Source organism: Mustela erminea, chromosome 17 (assembly GCF_009829155.1).
Source record: "Mustela erminea isolate mMusErm1 chromosome 17, mMusErm1.Pri, whole genome shotgun sequence".
In the NCBI taxonomy this organism is placed as follows: domain Eukaryota; kingdom Metazoa; phylum Chordata; class Mammalia; order Carnivora; family Mustelidae; genus Mustela; species Mustela erminea.
Window position 1 is genome coordinate 67,052,965 of NC_045630.1, and position 19,467 is coordinate 67,072,431.

Genomic DNA, 19,467 nt, shown 5'->3' on the forward strand with positions numbered 1-19,467 from the left:
GCTGCTAAATATCCTACAATGGACAGGAAAGCTTCTCACTTTCACCCCCACCCCCAGCAAAGAATCACCTGGTCCAAATGTCAGTTTCTGGAGAAGACCTGCTCAGTGCTCCTTGGTGAACCTGATGGTGTGGTTACAGCCGTGGATACCTGAAGCTCTTGCCGAACCTGCTGTTGGGTAGAGGCTGCTGCTGGGTCTTTCAAATGTTGCTGAACCATGCCTAGGGGTTGATTTCTAGATTTGTATACTTCAACTATTAACTACTCCTCTTTGGTACAGGTTAAAATGAATTTGCACACACAGCTCTATCACATGGCTCTAAGCTGTTATATTTTAATGCAGATTAAATATAGTATAATATTTGGCTTTATCTTTTTGCTCCTTGCTTGATAAGGATTCTGATCAAGGGAAGCCTGTACCAGTATTTCTGTGTGTAAGACACCCACTTCAAATTGTTTTATTCTTACCCACAGAGGGCATCATTTTTTCACAACTCATTTTGTGCCTCTAACATCTCATCTCAAACAGTAAAAATGCCTACCTACCTAAGTTGTTTCTAATTTACTATTATAATAAATATTCCAGTGAACCTTTATACATAATGTTTGAATATTCAAAATATTTTCCTTATGCTATATGGTGAAAGGCAGGTTGTAAACAGTCTCAGAAGTCGCAATAAAAATGGCCAAAATGCCACTTGGAAGAATTTGTACCAACTTAAAGGTCCAAATAGCAAAATTATTTGCTTAGCCAACAAAATAGGTGATAATGTAAGATATAGTTACTGATTAGTATTTGCAAGTTAGACAGGATCACTCTATAGTTTGCAAAGCAGCACACGTACATGTTTTACTTAATGAACCTCATGTCAAGGCAGTTGAGCTGCTTGAAAAGAAAGGTTCTATTTGTTACTTGAATGCAGGCAGGGTTCTGACTGTCTGTATCTGATTCATCAGCAGACAAGCAAACCTGCTGGAAGCATGGGTCAGAAGAACCAGACAGTGGTGGCCGAGTTCTATTTCTCCGATTTCCCTCCATTTGAGAACAGAAGCCTCTTACTTTTTGTTCCCCTGCTGTTTATTTACCTGTTCATTATTGTTGGAAATTTCACGATCTTCTGTGCTATCCGGTTGGATACACGTCTCCACAATCCCATGTACAATTTCATCGGCATGTTCTCCTTCCTGGAGATCTGGTACACCACAGTGACCATCCCCAAGATGCTCTCCAACCTGGTCAGTGAACAGAAGACCATCTCATTCGTTGGCTGCCTCCTGCAGATGTATTTTTTCCACTCGCTCGGAGTCACAGAAGCCCTGGTCCTCACCGCGATGGCCATCGACAGGTACGTGGCCATCTGCAACCCCCTCCGCTACGCAGTCATCATGACCCCTCGGCTGTGCATCCGGCTCTCCGCCGGCTCTTGCCTCTTTGGCTTCCTTATGCTGCTGCCAGAGACAGTGTGGATTTCCACTCTTCCCTTCTGCGGCCCCAACCAAATCCATCAACTCTTCTGTGACTTTGAACCCGTGCTGCGCTTAGCCTGTGCAGACACGTCCGTGATTCTTGTTGAAGACGTGATCCATGCTATTTCCATCCTGACGTCCGTGTCTATCATCAGCCTTTCATATCTGAGAATCATCGCCGTGATCCTGAGGATTCCTTCAGGAGACAGCCGTCAGAAGGCGTTCTCCACCGGTGCGGCCCACATTACTATTTTCTTGCTGTTTTTTGGTAGCGTGGGCCTCATGTACCTGCGTTTCTCTGTCACATTCCCACCTCTGCTGGACAAGGCCACCGCCCTAATGTTTGCTGTCCTCGCCCCACTTTTCAACCCAATCATCTACAGTCTGAGGAACAAGGACATGAAAGATGCCATCAGGAGAGTTCTCTGTTTTCAGGAAAGGTCCAATGTCTCCGGTAGCCTGTGAGAGTTCACGCACATCTGTTCAAAGAAATAGCTCTGCAAGTTTAACACGCTAACAGATCAGTTCCTGAAATTACCTTCTGCACTTTTCATGCTTCTGTTTGGGTATTTTTTCCCAACTTTCTAAACTAAGAATTACCGTTTGATCTGATGGGAAAGCTCTTCTGTGATTCACCCATCTTGGAATCATTTATAGATCATGATACGGACTTTCCCCCTTTGTAGCTCCATGCACGATGGTATCACCTTCTGCAAACCAGTGGAGACTACCAGCTTGAACAGTAATCACACTTAGTTCTCACACACTGCTCTTCCGTTCTATAGTCACAATACTCTTATATTAGTTTTCTTTTCTCAATTTAAAAACTTAACAAGCTGTGCATCAGTGAGATGGTTTCAGCCTTCACGAGGATCTCTGATTCCTAAGACTCACCCCAGATTGTGGCCTGACTCATGACAGCAACAAAGCAGCATGTGCCGCTAGCGGCTTCGTGACGTCGGTGCCCTCCTGCTGCCACCGACACCCGTGTGGTTATGTTTCATGTTGTCTTAAAGATTCCGGAGCAGACACTCTGGGAAACGTAAAGATTAAATAGATGAGATACACAGGCTTGAGGTCAAAGCAGAAACATGGGAATTATGCAAAGATATATACATGCCCATTTTTAAAATTAACATCACTATATTAAAATGCTGTGTTGTGTTAGGTTTATTAAAGTGCCACATCAGTCTCACCTTGGTGTCTCTCTTCTTCTTGCTTTTTTGCTCCAAATCGTTACTCCCCAGCTCCTTCTCTGCCTTGGAGCCTACACTTAAAAAATCACACACATTCTATCCCCTGGACAAAGGTCTCTGCCTTCCTCTCAAACTACATTAGTAGTCTTGGGGGCTGAGTAAAATGTCTGTAGGAAAAGAAATGTTGGCTCAGCTCCCCTGGGAAACAAACCAAGAACACAGGGGAATTGTCGATGCTTTGGAGTAAGAACTCAGCCAGAAGGTGAGGGTAGAAGAGACAGGTGTCCAGAATGGAAATATCAATAGTATAGGACCCAAGAAACCAGTCTCAGTCAGCTCTGGCTGGGCAGCTGGATAAATTCTTGGATCCGTTTGGGATTGTTGCCCTGGAAGAAGGGCCAGCTGGACCCTGGGGTATGGGCAGCATCTTTTATCCCCTCACTCCTGGATACACAAATCCTCTCCTGTATTTTTATGAGCTTTTTGAAACTTAAGAAAGACAATTTCTGTGTGAAGAAAATTATACTGAAGTTTCTTTGGTTATGAAATCGAGCTAAATGTATTTGATGTAAATATTAAGGAATCTAGTTCTTTGATATTTGAATTCATGCTTAAAAATCTTAACATTCCATTTATAAATATATAGATTTTTATCAGTTTCTATTAAAGATGTTTAACAAATATTTGGTGTGATTTATAAACTTGGCAATTAAATCCTTTTAAACTACATTTGAATATGATATACACTTTTTTTAAAAAGCATCTCAATTTTCTGACTTAATAAAGTCCCCACAGGTTTTAAAAACAGCCTCTATAATATAAAGGGAAGAAACAAAAATTATAAATATAACTAATCCCAAGTCCTTTCAAATGTTTCCATACTGTGACAGACATGGTAAAATTTCAGTTTTAAATAACAAACCGAAAATTTTGAATTTTATTAACTATAAATTTTATCTCAATGAAGTTGATTATTTATTTAATTATTTATTTGACAGACAGAGATCGCAAGTAGGCAGAGAGGCAGGCAGAGAGAGGAGGAAGCAGGCTCCCTGCTGAGCAGAGAGCCTGATGTGGGGCTTGATCCCAGGACCCTGAGATCATGACCTGAGTCAAAGGCAGAGGCTCAACCCACTAAGCCACCCAGGCACCCCAATAAAGTTGATTTTTAAAAAGTATAAATTAGGGTGCCTGGGTGGCTCAGTTGGTTAAGCAACTGCCTTCAGCTCAGGTCACGATCCTGGAGACCCAGGATCAAGTCCCGCATCGGGCTCCCAGCTCCATGGGGAGTCTGCTTCTCCCTCTGACCTTCTCCTCGCTCATGCTCTCTCTCACTGTCTCTCTCTCAAATAAATAAATAAAGTCTTTTTTTTAAGTATAAATTATTTGCCATATTACAAATTTAAAGTTGGAATTACAAGTTAGATTTGGTGTTCTAAAAGGTCAAACTGTCTTAAATAATGGGACTACATAAAATATAAATACATATAAATTCCTTAGAAAGAAGTACAAATAATAGTTTTTGATTCTATTACCTATTTCAGTAGTTAGCTCTAACATCTTGCTGAGTTTAAAAGATGCTAAACCACTGCAGAAGTTATTATGTGACCTATCTCTGGAACAAATAATTTACTGAGGCTACTAAGTCAAGCACTGTTTCTGGTGCTCGGGATACAATTGAGAAAAATTTCCTGCCTTTATGTAGCTAACACTATGTTGAGGGGAGATATTGTTTAAAATACATATTCACGATAAACCAGAAAACTAACAAATTATATGAAACTGTGTTCTGTGGGAAATAGAAGAGAAAATGTGTCAGGAAAAGAGGGTCTGGGGTGAGTAAGGAGATCACAATTTTAAGTTCAGTGGTCGTCTTGGACCTCACTTAGAAAGTCACATTTGGACAAGGACTTAGTCATACAGATATGCAGAGGGGCAACAGTCCTGGCAGCATTATCTTTCGCTACAGGGAAAAACAGAGGAGTCACTAAAAAGTCGCTAAAAAATTTAGTCGCTAAAAAAATTAGCAACTTGAGACAGAAACTATTTGTCTCATAATCTGTGGGTTGACAGGTTGGGCTGGAACCAAAGAGGTGGTTCTTCTTGTCCTGGTCCGTTCGTGGATCCAGGGTCCACAGCTGGCTGAACCAGGGTGGCAGTAGGTAAGACAGCTGTGCTCTCTTGCCTCTGTCGCTTCCCCTGCCACAGGCTGGTCTGTCTGTTCACACAGTGGCTGGTATGGGCATTGACACTACGTATCCAGCCTCAGTATCTAGGGCTTCCTGAGCACTAGGCTCAGAACTGGCACATGACGTCTTGCATGACACATGACATCTGTTGCATTTAAAGGCTAAATCATATCACAAGAGGGACTCAGAGGAGGGAATGAAACGTCACCTCTTGATGGTAAAAGCTGTGAAATCACCTTGCAAGGGGCTCGGATGCAAAGAGGTGTTAGGATTGTGCCATTTCCTTTGCAATATAGAGATTACTGGTGTCCTCACATTGTGCCAAAGTCTTCAATGAAATCACGGGAACTAAACACATGTATGGGCTCAAAGAGTTGGGTAATGAATGGTCTGTATTTGGAACTGGTGGTAAAGGAGTATCTTCAGTAAAGTAAACAAAACTTTCATAGCCTCTAACATAATCAACAAAGCTATTGCAATGGAAATTGTGTTTCAGGGAAACTGAACAGACCTTGAAAAACACCACCATATTTTCAGAGAGTAGAGAAGGGAAAAAAAAAAAAAAAACCTATTCAAAACTAGGACACACTGAGAGAACCATAGAACTCATGAGTAAGACTAAAGCACCCTGCACCACAGAGACCAGGACACACTGCTGTAGAAGGCGAAGAGAAGTGGCTATAAGTTGACCCATCACCCTTCCTCCAGGCCAGCGCATGGAGAGGTTTCCCCTGAGCCTCGGGTTCCTCCAGTGTGACAAAAGAACCTGGGTTAGGGGAGGGAGGGAACCAACCAGCAAAAGAAACCATCAACAAAGTGAAAAGATAACCTATGGGATGGGGAAAAAATTGCAAACCCTCTATACGATAAGGTGGATACTATATCCAATATGAATACATTATATATGTTTGGATATTATATCCAAAATATATAAAGAACTCCTCCAACTGAAGAACAAATCCACAACCCAATTAAATGAATCAAGGACCTAAATAGATATTTCTCCAAAGATACATGGACGGCCACCAGACACAGGAAAAGGGGCTCAACATCACTAGTCGTTAGGAAAATGCATGTCAAAATCACAATGAGCTATAATCTCACACCCATTAGAACATTCCCGATCAAAAAGACAAGAGATAACAAGTGTTAGCAAGGTTTGGATAAAAAGAGAACTTTTGTGCCCTGTTGGTGGGAATGTAAATTGGTGCAGCCACTGTGCAAAACAGTATAGAGGTTCCTCAAAAAAATTAAAAATAGAAACACCGTATGATTCAGCAACTCCACTTCTGAGACTATATCCAAAGAAAATGAAAACACAAACTTGAAAATATATCTTCACTCCCATGTTTACAACTCCCACATTCACAGCCGTATTATTTACAATAGCCAATCCATGGGAACAACTTAAGTGTCCATCAATGGAAGCATGAATAAGAAAAATGTAATATGTATAAATATTCCACTGTATGGAATATATGTATAAAATATTCCACTGTATATGTGTACAATATTCTACTACATACATATATATGTATACATACAATATACATATATATATATATAGTCCACCAGAACTCGATCTAGAGGTCTAAGTCCAGAGCTTTATATCTAGGGGAATATTATTCAGCCATAAAAAAGGAAATTCTGGGATGCCTGGGTGGCTCAGTTGGTTAAGCAGCTGCCTTCGGCTCAGGTCATGATCCCAGCGTCCTGGGATCGAGTCCCGCATTGAGCTCCTTGCTCCGCAGGGAGCCTGCTTCTCCCTCTGCCTCTGCCTTCCACTCTGTCTGCCTGTGCTCGCTCTCGCTCGCTCTCTCTCTGACAAAAAAATAAATAAAAAATCTTTAAAAAAACAAAAAAGGAAACTCTGCCATTTGCCGCAACATGGAAGGAGCTTGAGGACATTATTCTAAGTGAAATAAGTCAAACAGAGAAAGACAAATACTATATGATCTCACTTACACGTGGAATTTTAAAAAGTAAAACTCACAGAAAAAGATCTGACTCCAGTAGAGGTGGTGGGGAGGGCAGGGGGAACTGAAGGAAGGGGGTCAGAATGTACGAACTTTCAGTTATAACATAAGTAAGTCCTAGAGATATACCGACATAATGATCAGAGCTAACGCTGTTGTATGGTATACAGGGCAGTTGTTAAGAGAGGAAATTATAAGACTTCTCATCACAATGGGAATTTTTTTCCTTTTTTCTTTGCATTATATCAACATGGGAAGGTGGATGTTAGCTGAACCTATTATAATCATTTCACAATAGATGTAAGTCAAACCATCATGCTGTATGTCTATATAGTGATGAATGTCATTTTTTCCTCAAAACTTGAAAAAAATAATATGTATTTATTTAATCTATTTATTCTCAGGAAATCTTCCAAAGGGGACTCATACTTTAAAAGGACTCTTGGAGTTCCTCTTACTAAGGAGAGCTAATGAGGAAAGATCACAGAAGCTTCCATTAATTAATCTGTAGGGAAATGGAACTGATATTTCTCTCTGATCATTAGGGAAATCTCCAGTAGAGAAATCTTCCCAAGAAGACTTTAGGAACAGGCACAATGGTCCACCTGATAAACTGAAGGGGCTTTAGCTGCATTAACCCAGGGAAAGGATCCCCTTTGTCTCAGCAGGAGGTAAGAGGAGAAGACTCATGAGTCCAAGTTGTAAGCTTGTCCTGTGTAGAGGAAAAGGACATTCAGCTTGAGCTCCTTCTACTGACTTAAATGATGGTATCTGCAGGCATGTTTGAGATTGCGTGAGTGGCCGAGTGGAATTAGGCTCAGGGGGAAGAGAGACACTTGTGGGATTAAAAATTAGTGATGATGTTATGTTTTTTCCTGGGGTGTGATGATGGAATCTTAAGACTTTTTCCCTAATAATCAGACTGTTCCTCTGCTTTCACAGCCTCAGAGTTTCTCTAAATTAATTCTGATCCAGGAGGACACCATTTTACATACTGGTCTCTGTTCCTCGTCATGTGGCTAGGAACATAAACCAAATAGGGTCATGAGTAAAGAGGTCAGATGCATCTGAAGAGCCTATTCCTGAAAACATTATTCCAAGGAATTGAGTCAAACTGAGCATGGTCTGTACGCCCCAGACTTATTTTTATATTCACCTTCCTTTCTCCAAGTGGGACCGGGTCCAATGGGTACCTTTTGAATTGACACATTAATTTCTGTAGAGTAGGACATTGATTTTGCTTAAACATAAGCATCCCAGATTCTATTAAAAGATTAACATCCGGTCTGAAAACCACACAGGGTTCACCTCGGCCCCTCAGTGCATGTACATATTTGAGGTGTAGGCTAAATCTCCTGTCCCCTTATTATTTTATAACTGTGTCTTGGACTCTCAAGTCCTTTATTCAAAAACTTTTGCATAACTTAAATACGGTCCCTTTGTTAATCACAAGTTGATTCCATCCACCTGGGGCTTGGGTCAGCCTAACATTTCTGTGGATTTCAGGACAGCCTGTGGATTCCTTTCCTGGGTTTCTCCAAGCCCCTCCATTCAACTGTTCTAAGCTTTGCAGAGTCCAGAAGACCAGGAAGGGCAAGTCTGTTCCTGGGGACTCCCATGGGCCCCCACTGCTCTCCTGATCTGCTTGGAGTTGGGCTTGGCAGGACCGGAGTGATGAGTCCAAGTTGCCACGAATGATCTCCTACAGATGTAGGGTACTACCACATTTCACCCACCTGGGACTGACCTTTTCTCAGGCACAAAATACTTTTCTTAAACTCTTCTGGCCTCTGCCTATTGCCCAGTTCCAAGGCTGCATCCACATTTTTAGGTATTCATTCGAGTAGTATCCCTCCTTCTTGGTATCAGTTTCTGTCTTAATTGGTTCAGGCTGCTGTAGCAGAAGTACCAGAGATAGGGTGGCTTATACAAGACAGTTATATGCAGCAGCTCTGCAGCCCGGAACTCTGAGGTCCAGGTCAGGAAGACTTGCTGTCTGCTTTGTAGATGACTGCTTCTCTCTGTATCTGCTCCTGCAGGCAGCAGATCGAAGATGTTCTCTTCAGACTCCTAGAAGGGAACTAATGCCACTCATGAGCTCATCTAGTTCTTATTACCTTCCCAAAGCTCCATCTCCTAGTACTATCACTTTGGGAAGTGAGGTTTCAACACAGGAATGAGAGGGGCAGGGACGGAAAATATTCAGTCCACAATAGTCATATAAATGGAATCATGCAATATGCAGACTTCGGCTTTTTTCTCTTATCACCATGCATTGGAGATTAGTCTGCGTTGTGTACATGTTACTCATTTTCATTGCTAAGGGGTAGTTCATTGCATGGATATGCCAAGTTCGTGTATCCCTTTACCAGTCAGAGACCATTAGGGTTGCTTGCAGTTTTATAAATAAAGCCTTGATAAATATTTGCTTACAGGTGTTGGTGTGATCATAAACTTCCATTTTTTTCCAAGCTTCTATTTAAACTCTAATTAGCTAACATGTATGCTAAAATAGGTTTCAAGTGTCGGATAGTGATGTAAACAAGTTTTCATTTCTTTTGGGTTAATACTTAGGAGTGGAGTTGCCAGGTGACATGTTGAATGTATGTTTGACTTCATAGGAAACTGCCGAAATCAACCTTCCTGGCCACACCATTTTGCATTCCTACCAGCGCTATAGGAGAGATCTAGTCGCTCTATACTTCCCCTGGCCTTTGGCATCACCAGCTGTTTTGCTTTAAAAAAATGTGATTGTTCTTATAGATATGTTATGGTGATGTGTCTCACTGTGGCTTTAAGAGTTTTTGAGTTTTCATGTATTTTGGGTATGTCTTCTGTTGGATACATGTCTCACAAACTCTTTCTCCCAGAATGGCTTTTCTTTTCATTCCCTTAATAGTGTGGTTTGCAGAGCAATCAATTTTGGTGAAACTCAATTTGTCAGGTTTTTTTTTTTTCTTCTTTTACTTACTGTGCTTTTGATGTTCTGGCATATACATTTTTTTTAAAGATTTTATTTATTTATTTGACAGAGAAAGAGAGATGACAAGTAGGCAGAGAGGCAGGCGGAGAGAGAGAGAGGGAAGCAGGCTCCCTGCTGAGCAGAGAGCCCGATGCGGGACTCGATCCCAGGACCCTGAGCTGAAGGCAGAGGCTTTAACCCACTGAGCCACCCAGGCACCCCTGGCATATACATTTTTGTTGAACCAAAGGCCATAAAGAAGTTCTCTTCTAGTTTCTGGGAGATATTTTATGGTTTTTGGTTTTACATTTAGTTCTATGATCCATTTTGTGTTAATTCTTGTATATGATGCAAAACTTTTTTTGAGCACATTTGTTTCCAGTTTTCCCAGTACAATTTGCCAAAAATGCTTTTTTCTCTCTGGCTTGACCATTTGTATGAATGTCTATTTTTATACTCTATTTAGTTCCATTGATCAATGTGTCTATTCTCTTGATAGTACTACACTATCTTGATTTTTTTTTAGCATTATAGTGAATCTGGAAATGTTATCAGCAGTCTTGTCCTCTAGGTTTGCTCTCTTTTTTTCACAATGTTTTCCCTAGTCCCTTGTATTTTCATATATATTTTAGAGTTAGCTTCTTAATATCTATAAAAAACACCCTACTTGGATTTTAAGTGAGATTGCATTGAATGAATCTATATATTATATGTAATGTATACATTCTTATATATGAATATTAATGTATCAGATGCTCTATAATGAGCAGAAGAAATAATGACAATTGATAACTATAGAAAAACACTTAACATAATATTTTATGAAATCTGAGGGATTTACACGTAAACGTGTAAGCAACATTTCCTAATTTTCTGTGGGCACTTGGTTTTCTAGAAGCTGCAACCGATATTTGTCAAATTTAGTTCTACATAAAGCAGTTCTTAAAAGATCTTTTTCAAATATATATATATTCAATTTTGTAATGAGATCTCTGAAAAACATCTCAGAATGAGCCAAAGATTTTTTTCTTTGGGTCCATCTATGTTTCAAATGCCTCATGTTAACTTGGAATTTCAGATGCCACTCTTCAGTAAAGTTGTAAGCTTTACATTGGTTCTGCTTATGGGTAATTTTTCAAATAGTAGCAGCTCGGGGAACTATTTGGCTGTCTTCCCAGGGAATATTGGCATACAGCATAATCAAGTGCTCTAATTTAATCATATGAGGAGCTCATTTTTAAATGGCTCAACATTATCTCAAAAGAGAACTTAACTTCCAGCTTCCTTGGTGTTCTCAACATTTCTCTTCAACTGATTTTCTATCTCTGATAGACTAGGTTTCTGAATTGCCAGGGGAGGAAGAGTCCCAGGTACACCTGATGAGTTTCCTTGTACTGACTTTAGAGACCTCTTCATGCTTCCTGACACTTTCAAGGGATGTGAATTGTCCCGGACTCTCACATTTTGGCCCCATCTTTCTCATTTTTTGATGGTCTTTGTTAAGGTATAAATGTTCTGTGTGGGAAGACTTAGCTATCTCCATAAGAAACTGCTTCTTTTCAATATATCTGATGGACTGACATCTAGAAGTCTGACTGAAAGATTTCAAGGAGGTTCTAAAGAGGGAGCTCCAAGTTCACCCACTGAGGCTTCTTTCTTCTTCCGGAACCCTAAAGCTCAGTTCCTCCCAGCTCTTCCCTCTGGGCTGGCCAGTCTCCACAAGCTATATCTTTTTTGTTGCTGGAAATAGTTTCCTACCATAGCTTAACCTCGATATATTTGCCTAAAAAATTTTCCCTCTTCTCTAACCACACTGTGGTCTGAAAAAGGAGCAGAATAGTGAAAACGGGATTTTTCAGAAAGTGCAGAATATAAATTTGCAATGTCTAATCCATAGTCAGGAAACATTAGAGAATTTAACTAGTGTGATTCACAATAATTTAGGGGAATTCTTATAAAAGGTGATCACTTTTAGTATCCCTAATATTCTACTTTATTTTAGTTATTGTAGCTTATAAACATGACATTGTTAATATCTTATTTATTATTATTTGCCTCCTACATTGGAATATCAGCTCCATGAATACAGAGTGCTTTCTTTACTACCAAATTAAAATACAAGTGTACAGTTGTATTTGGCATGTAATAGAGACTAAATAGATATCTGCTTAATTAATCCAAGAATGATGGAGTTAGATCATCTACCTTCCTTTGACTCTTACATGAGCCAAGAGATCTAACTCTTTATGTTTCATCTAGGGAGGGAGCTGTGTCTTTCTACCTGTGACAATTAAAGCCGCTGAGATCATGGTAAGAACTAACCGAACCTCGACAGTGACAGAGTTTCTCTTCTCTGGATTCCCCCAGTTTGAAGATGGTAGCCTCCTCCTCTTCATTCCTCTGCTCATCATCTACACATTTATTGTTATCGGGAATCTCACTGTATTTTTTGCAGTCAGGATGGACACCCGTCTCCACAACCCCATGTACAATTTCATCAGCGTCTTCTCCTTTCTGGAGATCTGGTATACCACAACCACCATTCCCAAGATGCTCTCCAACCTCATCAGTGAGAAGAAGACCATCTCCATTACTGGCTGCCTCTTGCAGATGTACTTCTTCCATTCACTTGGAAATTCGGAGGGCATCTTGTTGACCACCATGGCCATTGACAGGTATGTAGCCATCTGCAACCCTCTCCGTTACCCGACCATTATGACCCCCCGGCTCTGTGCTCAGCTCTCTGCGGGCTCTTGCATCTTTGGCTTTCTTGTGTTGCTCCCAGAGATTGTGTGGATTTCCACAGTGCCCTTCTGTGGACCCAACCAGATCCGTCAGATATTCTGTGACTTTGAGCCTGTGCTGCAGTTGGCCTGTACAGACACGTCAGTGATTCTGATTGAGGATGTGATCCATGCTGTGGCCATCATCTTCTCTGTCCTGATTATTGCTCTCTCTTATATCAGAATCATCACTGTGATCCTGAAGATCCCTTCTGTTGAAGGCCGCCAAAAGGCCTTTTCCACCTGTGCGTCTCACCTTGGTGTCTTTCTGATGTTCTACGGCAGCGTGTCCCTCATGTACCTGCGGTTTACTGTGACTTTCCCACCCATTTTGGACACAGTTATTGCACTGATGTTTGCTGTTCTTGCACCCTTTTTCAACCCTATCATCTACAGCTTGAGAAACAAGGATATGAAGGCTGCAATCAAGAAGCTTCTCTGTCCTGGGGCGCCTGGGTGGCTCAGTCCGTTAAACATCTGCCTTTGGCTCAGGTCATGATCCCAGGTCCTGGGTCAAGCTCCAAATCAGGTTTCCTGCTCGGTGGGAAGTCTGCTTTTTTCCTCTCCCTCTGCCCACCCCACTCATGCTCTCTCTTTTTCTCAAATAAATATATAATATCTTAAAAAAAAAAAAAAAGAAGCTTCTCTGCCTTCAGAAAGTGTTCATTGCATCTGCAAGTTGATGCTAGCTAGGTCTTAGCCCCTCTGATTTTGAATGTTACCCTGACATACTAAACCATAAAACTAACATATAGGGGTGCCTGGGTGGCTCAGTGGGTTAAGCCTCTGTCTTCGGCTCAGGTTATGATCTCAGGGTCCTGGGATCAAGCCCCACATTGGGCTCTTTGCTCAGCAGGGATCCTGCTTCCTCCCCACCCGCCAGCTTCTCTGTGATCTCTGTCAAATAAATACAATTGTGTAAAAAAAAAAAAAAAAACTAACATATAATTCATATAATTCATCCATTGACACACTGATAGCTTCTACTTATTTCATTTCACACATTTATTTTATTTATACGCATTTAATGTATCAGATTCACAAAGATTGAGAGATAAGAGAAAGGAAATATGATGTTTAAGCCATTAAAATAGATTTTGAGACATTAATTTTATTGTTACTATGTAAGTATTATTATTATTATTACTATTATTCCAAAGGCATCAGTAACAAGTACAGATTACAAAACAGAGTGGTTAAGAGTGTAAGATCTGTAGAGGAGGTGAAGGTTCATACTTTACTCCATACAAGCATTGCGACCTGAAACATGAACCAGCTCTGGGAGGTGCTGGATACATCTGTTACGTCAGTGTGGTGATTATGTGTGGTGTGTGTGTGTGTCCACATTCATCCCATTGTGTACATTACATATGGTCTCTGGATACAAATTATATCTCAATAAAGTTGTTCAAATGAAATAGACCAGGTCACACTATGCTATATCATCAGAAATACAATTTTGCCAGTTAAATTTTTTCAGATCCCTCATGTGATTTTTTTCTATCTTTAACTTGAGTATAGTTGGCACACAATGTTACATTAGTTTCCGGTATACAATATAGTGATCCAGCTTCTCTTTATGGCCACAAGTGTGGCTGCCATCTGTCACCACACAACGCTATCACAACATCACTATGTTCTCTATACTGTGCCTTTTATTCCCATGGCTTATTATTTTTGAAATTCAAGGAAAAATATTATAAGAAGTTAGACAAGGAAAATAGGCCCCTAAGTCACAGGAAGAAACGTTAGACAAAACTCAAAAGAGAAAGAAAGTATGTGTTCTCATCAAAAATCCCATACGTATTTCCAAGAAGATTACATAATAAAAGCTAACAGATTGTAGAGAGGAAGAAGAAGGAGGAAGAGGAGGAGGAGGAGGAGGAGGAGGAGGGGTAGAAATCTGAGTTTTCACAGAGCAGTGGATTGAGCATATGGAGCACAGAATAATCCCATGAAAAAAGGGGAGACATTGTCAGCAGAGAGGTGAGCGGGACCAACGTAAATTGTTCAGGGCCACAGAGGTCCACATTCATTTGCGGCAGGAGAAGAAAGTGACATTTTCCCCTCACTTCAATACTGGCACAGCCCCCAGTGACATGCCTATTAGGAAATGATCTTATTTTTTATTAAATATTCTTTCAAGCTTTTTTTCTGGTTTCGGTATATTTCGTTCAAGACTTTCCGCACGTGTTTGTTCATGTGAGAAGAGCAGGACCAACACAAACAGCTCTTTGCATGACGCCCTGATAGACGCACGTCCCTGGAGAAAGTGGCTCGCCGTGTTCAGAGGGATAAGTACAGTCAGGAAAAAAATACTTGGTGACAACTTTGATCTTAAAATCTAATGAGACAAGAGTACAGAGAGGATCTTTCTGCTAATTAAACCCACGAGGGAAAGTGATGCTCTCCACTGTGGTGCAGGGCAGGAATCCCCTATGACACCCACGTCCCCTTCCTGCTCTTCCCTGGGATGCCTGTTAAAAAAAAAATATATATATATATATATATATTTATATATATATTTATATATATATTTATATATATATGTATGTGTGTGTGTATATATATATGTATGTGTGTGTGTTGTGTTATAAAATATATTATATTATGTGTGTGCTATAAAATATATTATATGACACTATATTATATTATTTGTATAATATATACAACATCTGGAGGAATACCAAGGGCCCGGAGACCCACACAGGCAGAGCAGTCCCTGTGGTCTTTGGTAGAGGTGAGTGCAGGTGGATGTCTTGAGAAAGAATTCACTCAGCACACATAAGAATAAGAACATCATAACCGGAAGACTCAGAAGCTTCGAATGTTGGCGGAGAGCCGTGACGAGTGTAGGGGGAGCCTGTGCTGGGCACGGGTATATATGAAACAAGATACTCCATTTTGATGCCATCTTTCAAGAGGTCATTTTTTCCAGACTTGATTAGGATTGTCACTGAAAGTAAATTGTCATACTTCCTTTTCAGACCGTGTCGCTCTCGACCCGTAAGAACGACCCGCAGACGAGGTTGAGTGGCAAACTTCTTTATTGTCAGTCTTCTACATATCTTGATCCAGGAACCCCACACCACAATTTTAGCCCCCTATTATAGTCCCAAAGCTTACATAAGGATCATACATCACATCACGCGCTATACCTATACACCAATCATAAGTCCTACAGGTGACCTTATCGAAGAGCATGTGAGGTGCCCGTGAGCATCTACGTGACTCTGCAGGTGCCCATTGTTCTGCATGTCTTGTGCTTATCCCATGACTTGTTAAATTAATAATATACCCAACTTATGACTATAGGCATTGAATTGGCGTCATCCATGAACGCACCCAATTTCCTTGGGTTAAACATTCACGGTCCCATTGTCCTGGGCCTAGTCACCTACGTGACTGCCATCCACAAGTGCATGGCTCCCCACATCTCCCCCTTTTCTTTTATATATGGCAGGGATTGTGCCTGTCTTAGGTTGCCAATCCTCAACACACACGCTTACCCGTCATCGGGTATTCCCCCCGGATCGAGGAGCCCCTGTCTTAGGTTGCTATGGTGAGGGATCAGTCTTACCCGTCTTTGGCTACCGATCCAGCCTCGAGCCATATGTTGGGGAGACTCCGGCCGCATGGCCATGCCGTATCCAGTAAAGAAAAAGCCAAAGTCATATAGGATGAAGGGTACTTAACATTACTAATGTCATGGGCGACAAGACTTATGCAAATTTAGGTAATGGACTTAATTTGTTTTTTCCTTTTACTTATAGCTTGGAGTACATCTAACTGGGCACAAGTTTTCTTTTTAAATTGTGACCACATCACTAACGCATATGTTACAAGATAATGATAAAACCAATGAGTATAAACACAACCATATTGAGGAAAATCATAAGTAAAAAATTGGAAACAAACAGGAGGCATAGAAGATGTAGCTTCCCACGTAAATTCTCGAGAGAAAGTAGCCCCTATCCCTTTATCCGCTAATCCTCCTAATAAATCAACTAAATTAGTAAACACTCGAGGCGAAGGATCATTCCAGGTAACTGGCTGAACTACTGGGGGATCAGGCAAATAGGCCCAATAAGGAACCGCTTCCCCAGGGGTTAACATCAAAGACACAAACAAGAACAGGCAAAACATTTTAAATGGCAGATGACGGATCTCCAGCCTCCAAGACGTCTGATCTTGGTCTAGCTGCAACAGACTCTTCTCCCTCCTCCGCTGGGGGAACATCAGTATGGTCAGCAGCATCTCCATTATCAGTAGCAGCATCCTCCACAGGTTCCACCGCAACCAGCCTGGTAAGGCGTTCTGGCACCCAGATTGGGGCAGGGGCATCCTGCGGGAAAACACAAAGAGAACCTCGGTGCCACCTAAGCACCGGGTCAGGGCCTTTCCACAACCCTGTAAGAATGTCTTTCCATTTCACCATCATCTGCTGTCTCCTATGCGGGCCCCAATGGCGCTCCGCAGCCGAGACACCATGTTTATCAACCGTGAGAAAATTTAAAATAAAAGTAACTAAATTAGTAAGATCATTAGGGGTACGATATCCTTCTCCAATTCCCCCTTTTTGTATTTTTTGCAGAGTAATCTTGAAGGTCAAATGAGCACGCTCCATAATACCTTGTCCTTGAGGATTATATGGAATGCCCGTTACATGATGAATATTATAACAGGCCAAAAAATTAGCAAAACTGGCAGATGTATACGCAGGAGCATTGTCAGTTTTAAGTTGTTTCGGGACTCCCCAGCATGCAAAGCTCCGTAAGCAATGCGAAATAACATTTTTTGTATTCTCTCCTCTCAAAGGGGTAGCACTAATGATGCCAGAGCAGGTATCTACACTAAGGTGGAGATATTTCTGTTGACCAAAAGAAGGGATATGTGTGACATCCATTTGCCACAAATGGTTAGGTAAAAGGCCTTTAGGATTTACGCCATGTGACATAGAAGGCAAGAAGGTAACACAGTTATTACAGGATTTAACTATGTCATGAGCATCGGCTCGAGAAATATGAAAACGCATCTTAAGCGTTTGTGCATTAACATGTCATTTTTTATGATACTCCTTAGCGTCTTTTAGAGCTGAATAAACATGGAAACGTGTTGCAGTATCAGCCAGATGATTTTCCAATGTTAGTGGTCCAGGAAGATCAGAATGGGCACGTATATGTCCAATATAAAAGGGAGCTCCGCGAGACAATATTATCTCTTGTAAGTCTAGGAGTAATGAGGAGATATCTGATTGACTAGTAGATATAATGGCAGTTTTAATAGTCCTAGTAGCTGCGACAGCATAAATGCTATTAGAAATAATATTGATAGGCTGATCTAAAAAGCGTTGCAACACGCACATAATAATTAAAAGTTCAGTACGCTGTGCAGACGTAGAAGGCACTACAACTGGCACTACATGGTCATCCACCACATAGGCGCCAGTTCCTGTTTTACTGCCATCTGTAAAGATAAGTTTAGCATCAGGCAAAGGTTTTAGACGGCAAAATTTGGGCCAAATAAAGGCTGTTGTTTTAAAAAACCCAATTAAAGGATGAGAAGGATAGTGATTATCAAAAGGAACAGGATAAGCAGTTAAGACAACTGCCCATATATCATTTTTATTGGTTAATAGTTGAATTTGATTTTTATCATAAGGAACTATATAAGTGTCTGGTATTTTACCAAGAATTTGTATCCCAGCCTTAAGAACTTTAGCAGCTACCATAGCTATAGCTACAGGATAAGGAGTGATTACTCGTGGCATATTATGTGATAAATATGCCCAAAATAAAGGACCCCCCTGCCACAGCACTCCAGTGGGAGACCCAGGGGATGGAATGACTATAGCTTGAACAGGCTTTTGCGGATCACACCGATCTGCTATAGTCAAAGTCAATCTTTTTTCAACCAATTGCAAAGCCTTAAGAGCAGCAGGAGTAAGACTCCGTGGAGAATTTAAATCCGTATCTCTTGGTAAAATATCGAATAAAGGTTTTAATTCAGCGGTTGTTACTTTAATATAAGGACGAATCTAATTAATATCTCCTAAAAGTTTTTGAAAATCATTTAAAGTATGCAAGCAATCTCGCCGGATTTGCGCCAACTGAGGTTTCACAGTAGTTTTAGAAAGTTGCATCCCTAAATAATTTTGTAAATCATTGGCCTGAATCTTTTCAGGGGACATACACAATCCCCAAGTTGCCAATTGTGCTTGTAAGGCTGATAAAGCCAATGGGAGAGCATCTTTATTTGGACCACATATTAAGATATCATCCATATAGTGGTAACAGAGAAGATCTGGAAATTTTTCTCGAAATGGCTCTAAGGCTTTGCTAACATACAATTGACATAAAGTGGGGCTATTTGCCATCCCTTGGGGCAATACTTTTCATTCAAATCTTTGATCAGGCTCACTATGATTTATAGCTGGCAGGGTAAATGCAAATCATTTTGTATCTGCAGGATGTAATGGAATTGAGAAAAAACAATCTTGAATATCAATAATAATAGAAGACCAATGTTTGGGCAGAGCAGTAATTATTGGCAAACCAAGTTGGATAGGACCCATTATTTGCATTTGCTCATTTATTTGCCGTAAGTCATGTAGCAAACGCCACTTTCCAGATTTTTTTTTAATGACAAAAATAGGAGTATTCCATGGTGATGTAGATTCTTGAATATGCCCTGCCTTTAATTGGTCCATGACTAATTCTTTTGCCGCTTGCAATTTTTCTTTTGTTAGCGGCCACTGAGGTACCCAACGCCTCCACAATAGCCACCGTAAAGGCGGCTTGAGGCCCATAGGCACTAACTGCCTCTTTCAACTGCTTTATTAGCTTGAAATCTAAAGGTTGATGGTATCGCTGCCTTTGCTGGTCCTCCAAAACCG

The 19,467-nt window shown here is 40.8% G+C and overlaps 2 protein-coding genes across 2 annotated transcripts; both read left to right on the top strand.

Annotated features, from left to right (window-relative positions):
• Positions 1-980: 980 nt before the first annotated feature.
• LOC116575958 (olfactory receptor 6K3-like) lies at positions 981-1,931 on the top strand. Its single transcript, XM_032317575.1, has one exon. It carries the CDS (start codon positions 981-983, stop codon positions 1,929-1,931), a length of 951 nt encoding a protein of 316 aa, XP_032173466.1.
• Positions 1,932-2,156: 225 nt separating this feature from the next.
• Positions 2,157-13,011, top strand: LOC116575959 (olfactory receptor 6K3-like; the record flags this gene model as incomplete). Its single annotated transcript, XM_032317576.1, has 4 exons — positions 2,157-2,208; positions 2,366-2,508; positions 12,049-12,099; positions 12,157-13,011. Coding segments are annotated over exons 1-4 (1,101 nt in total), but the record flags the coding sequence as incomplete, so codon positions are not given.
• Between the last annotated feature and the right edge of the window lie 6,456 nt (positions 13,012-19,467).

Coding starts and splice junctions, on each gene's coding strand:
- LOC116575958 (XM_032317575.1), top strand. CDS start 981: ATGGGTCAGAAGAACCAGACAGTGGTGGCCGAGTTCTATTTCTCCGAT.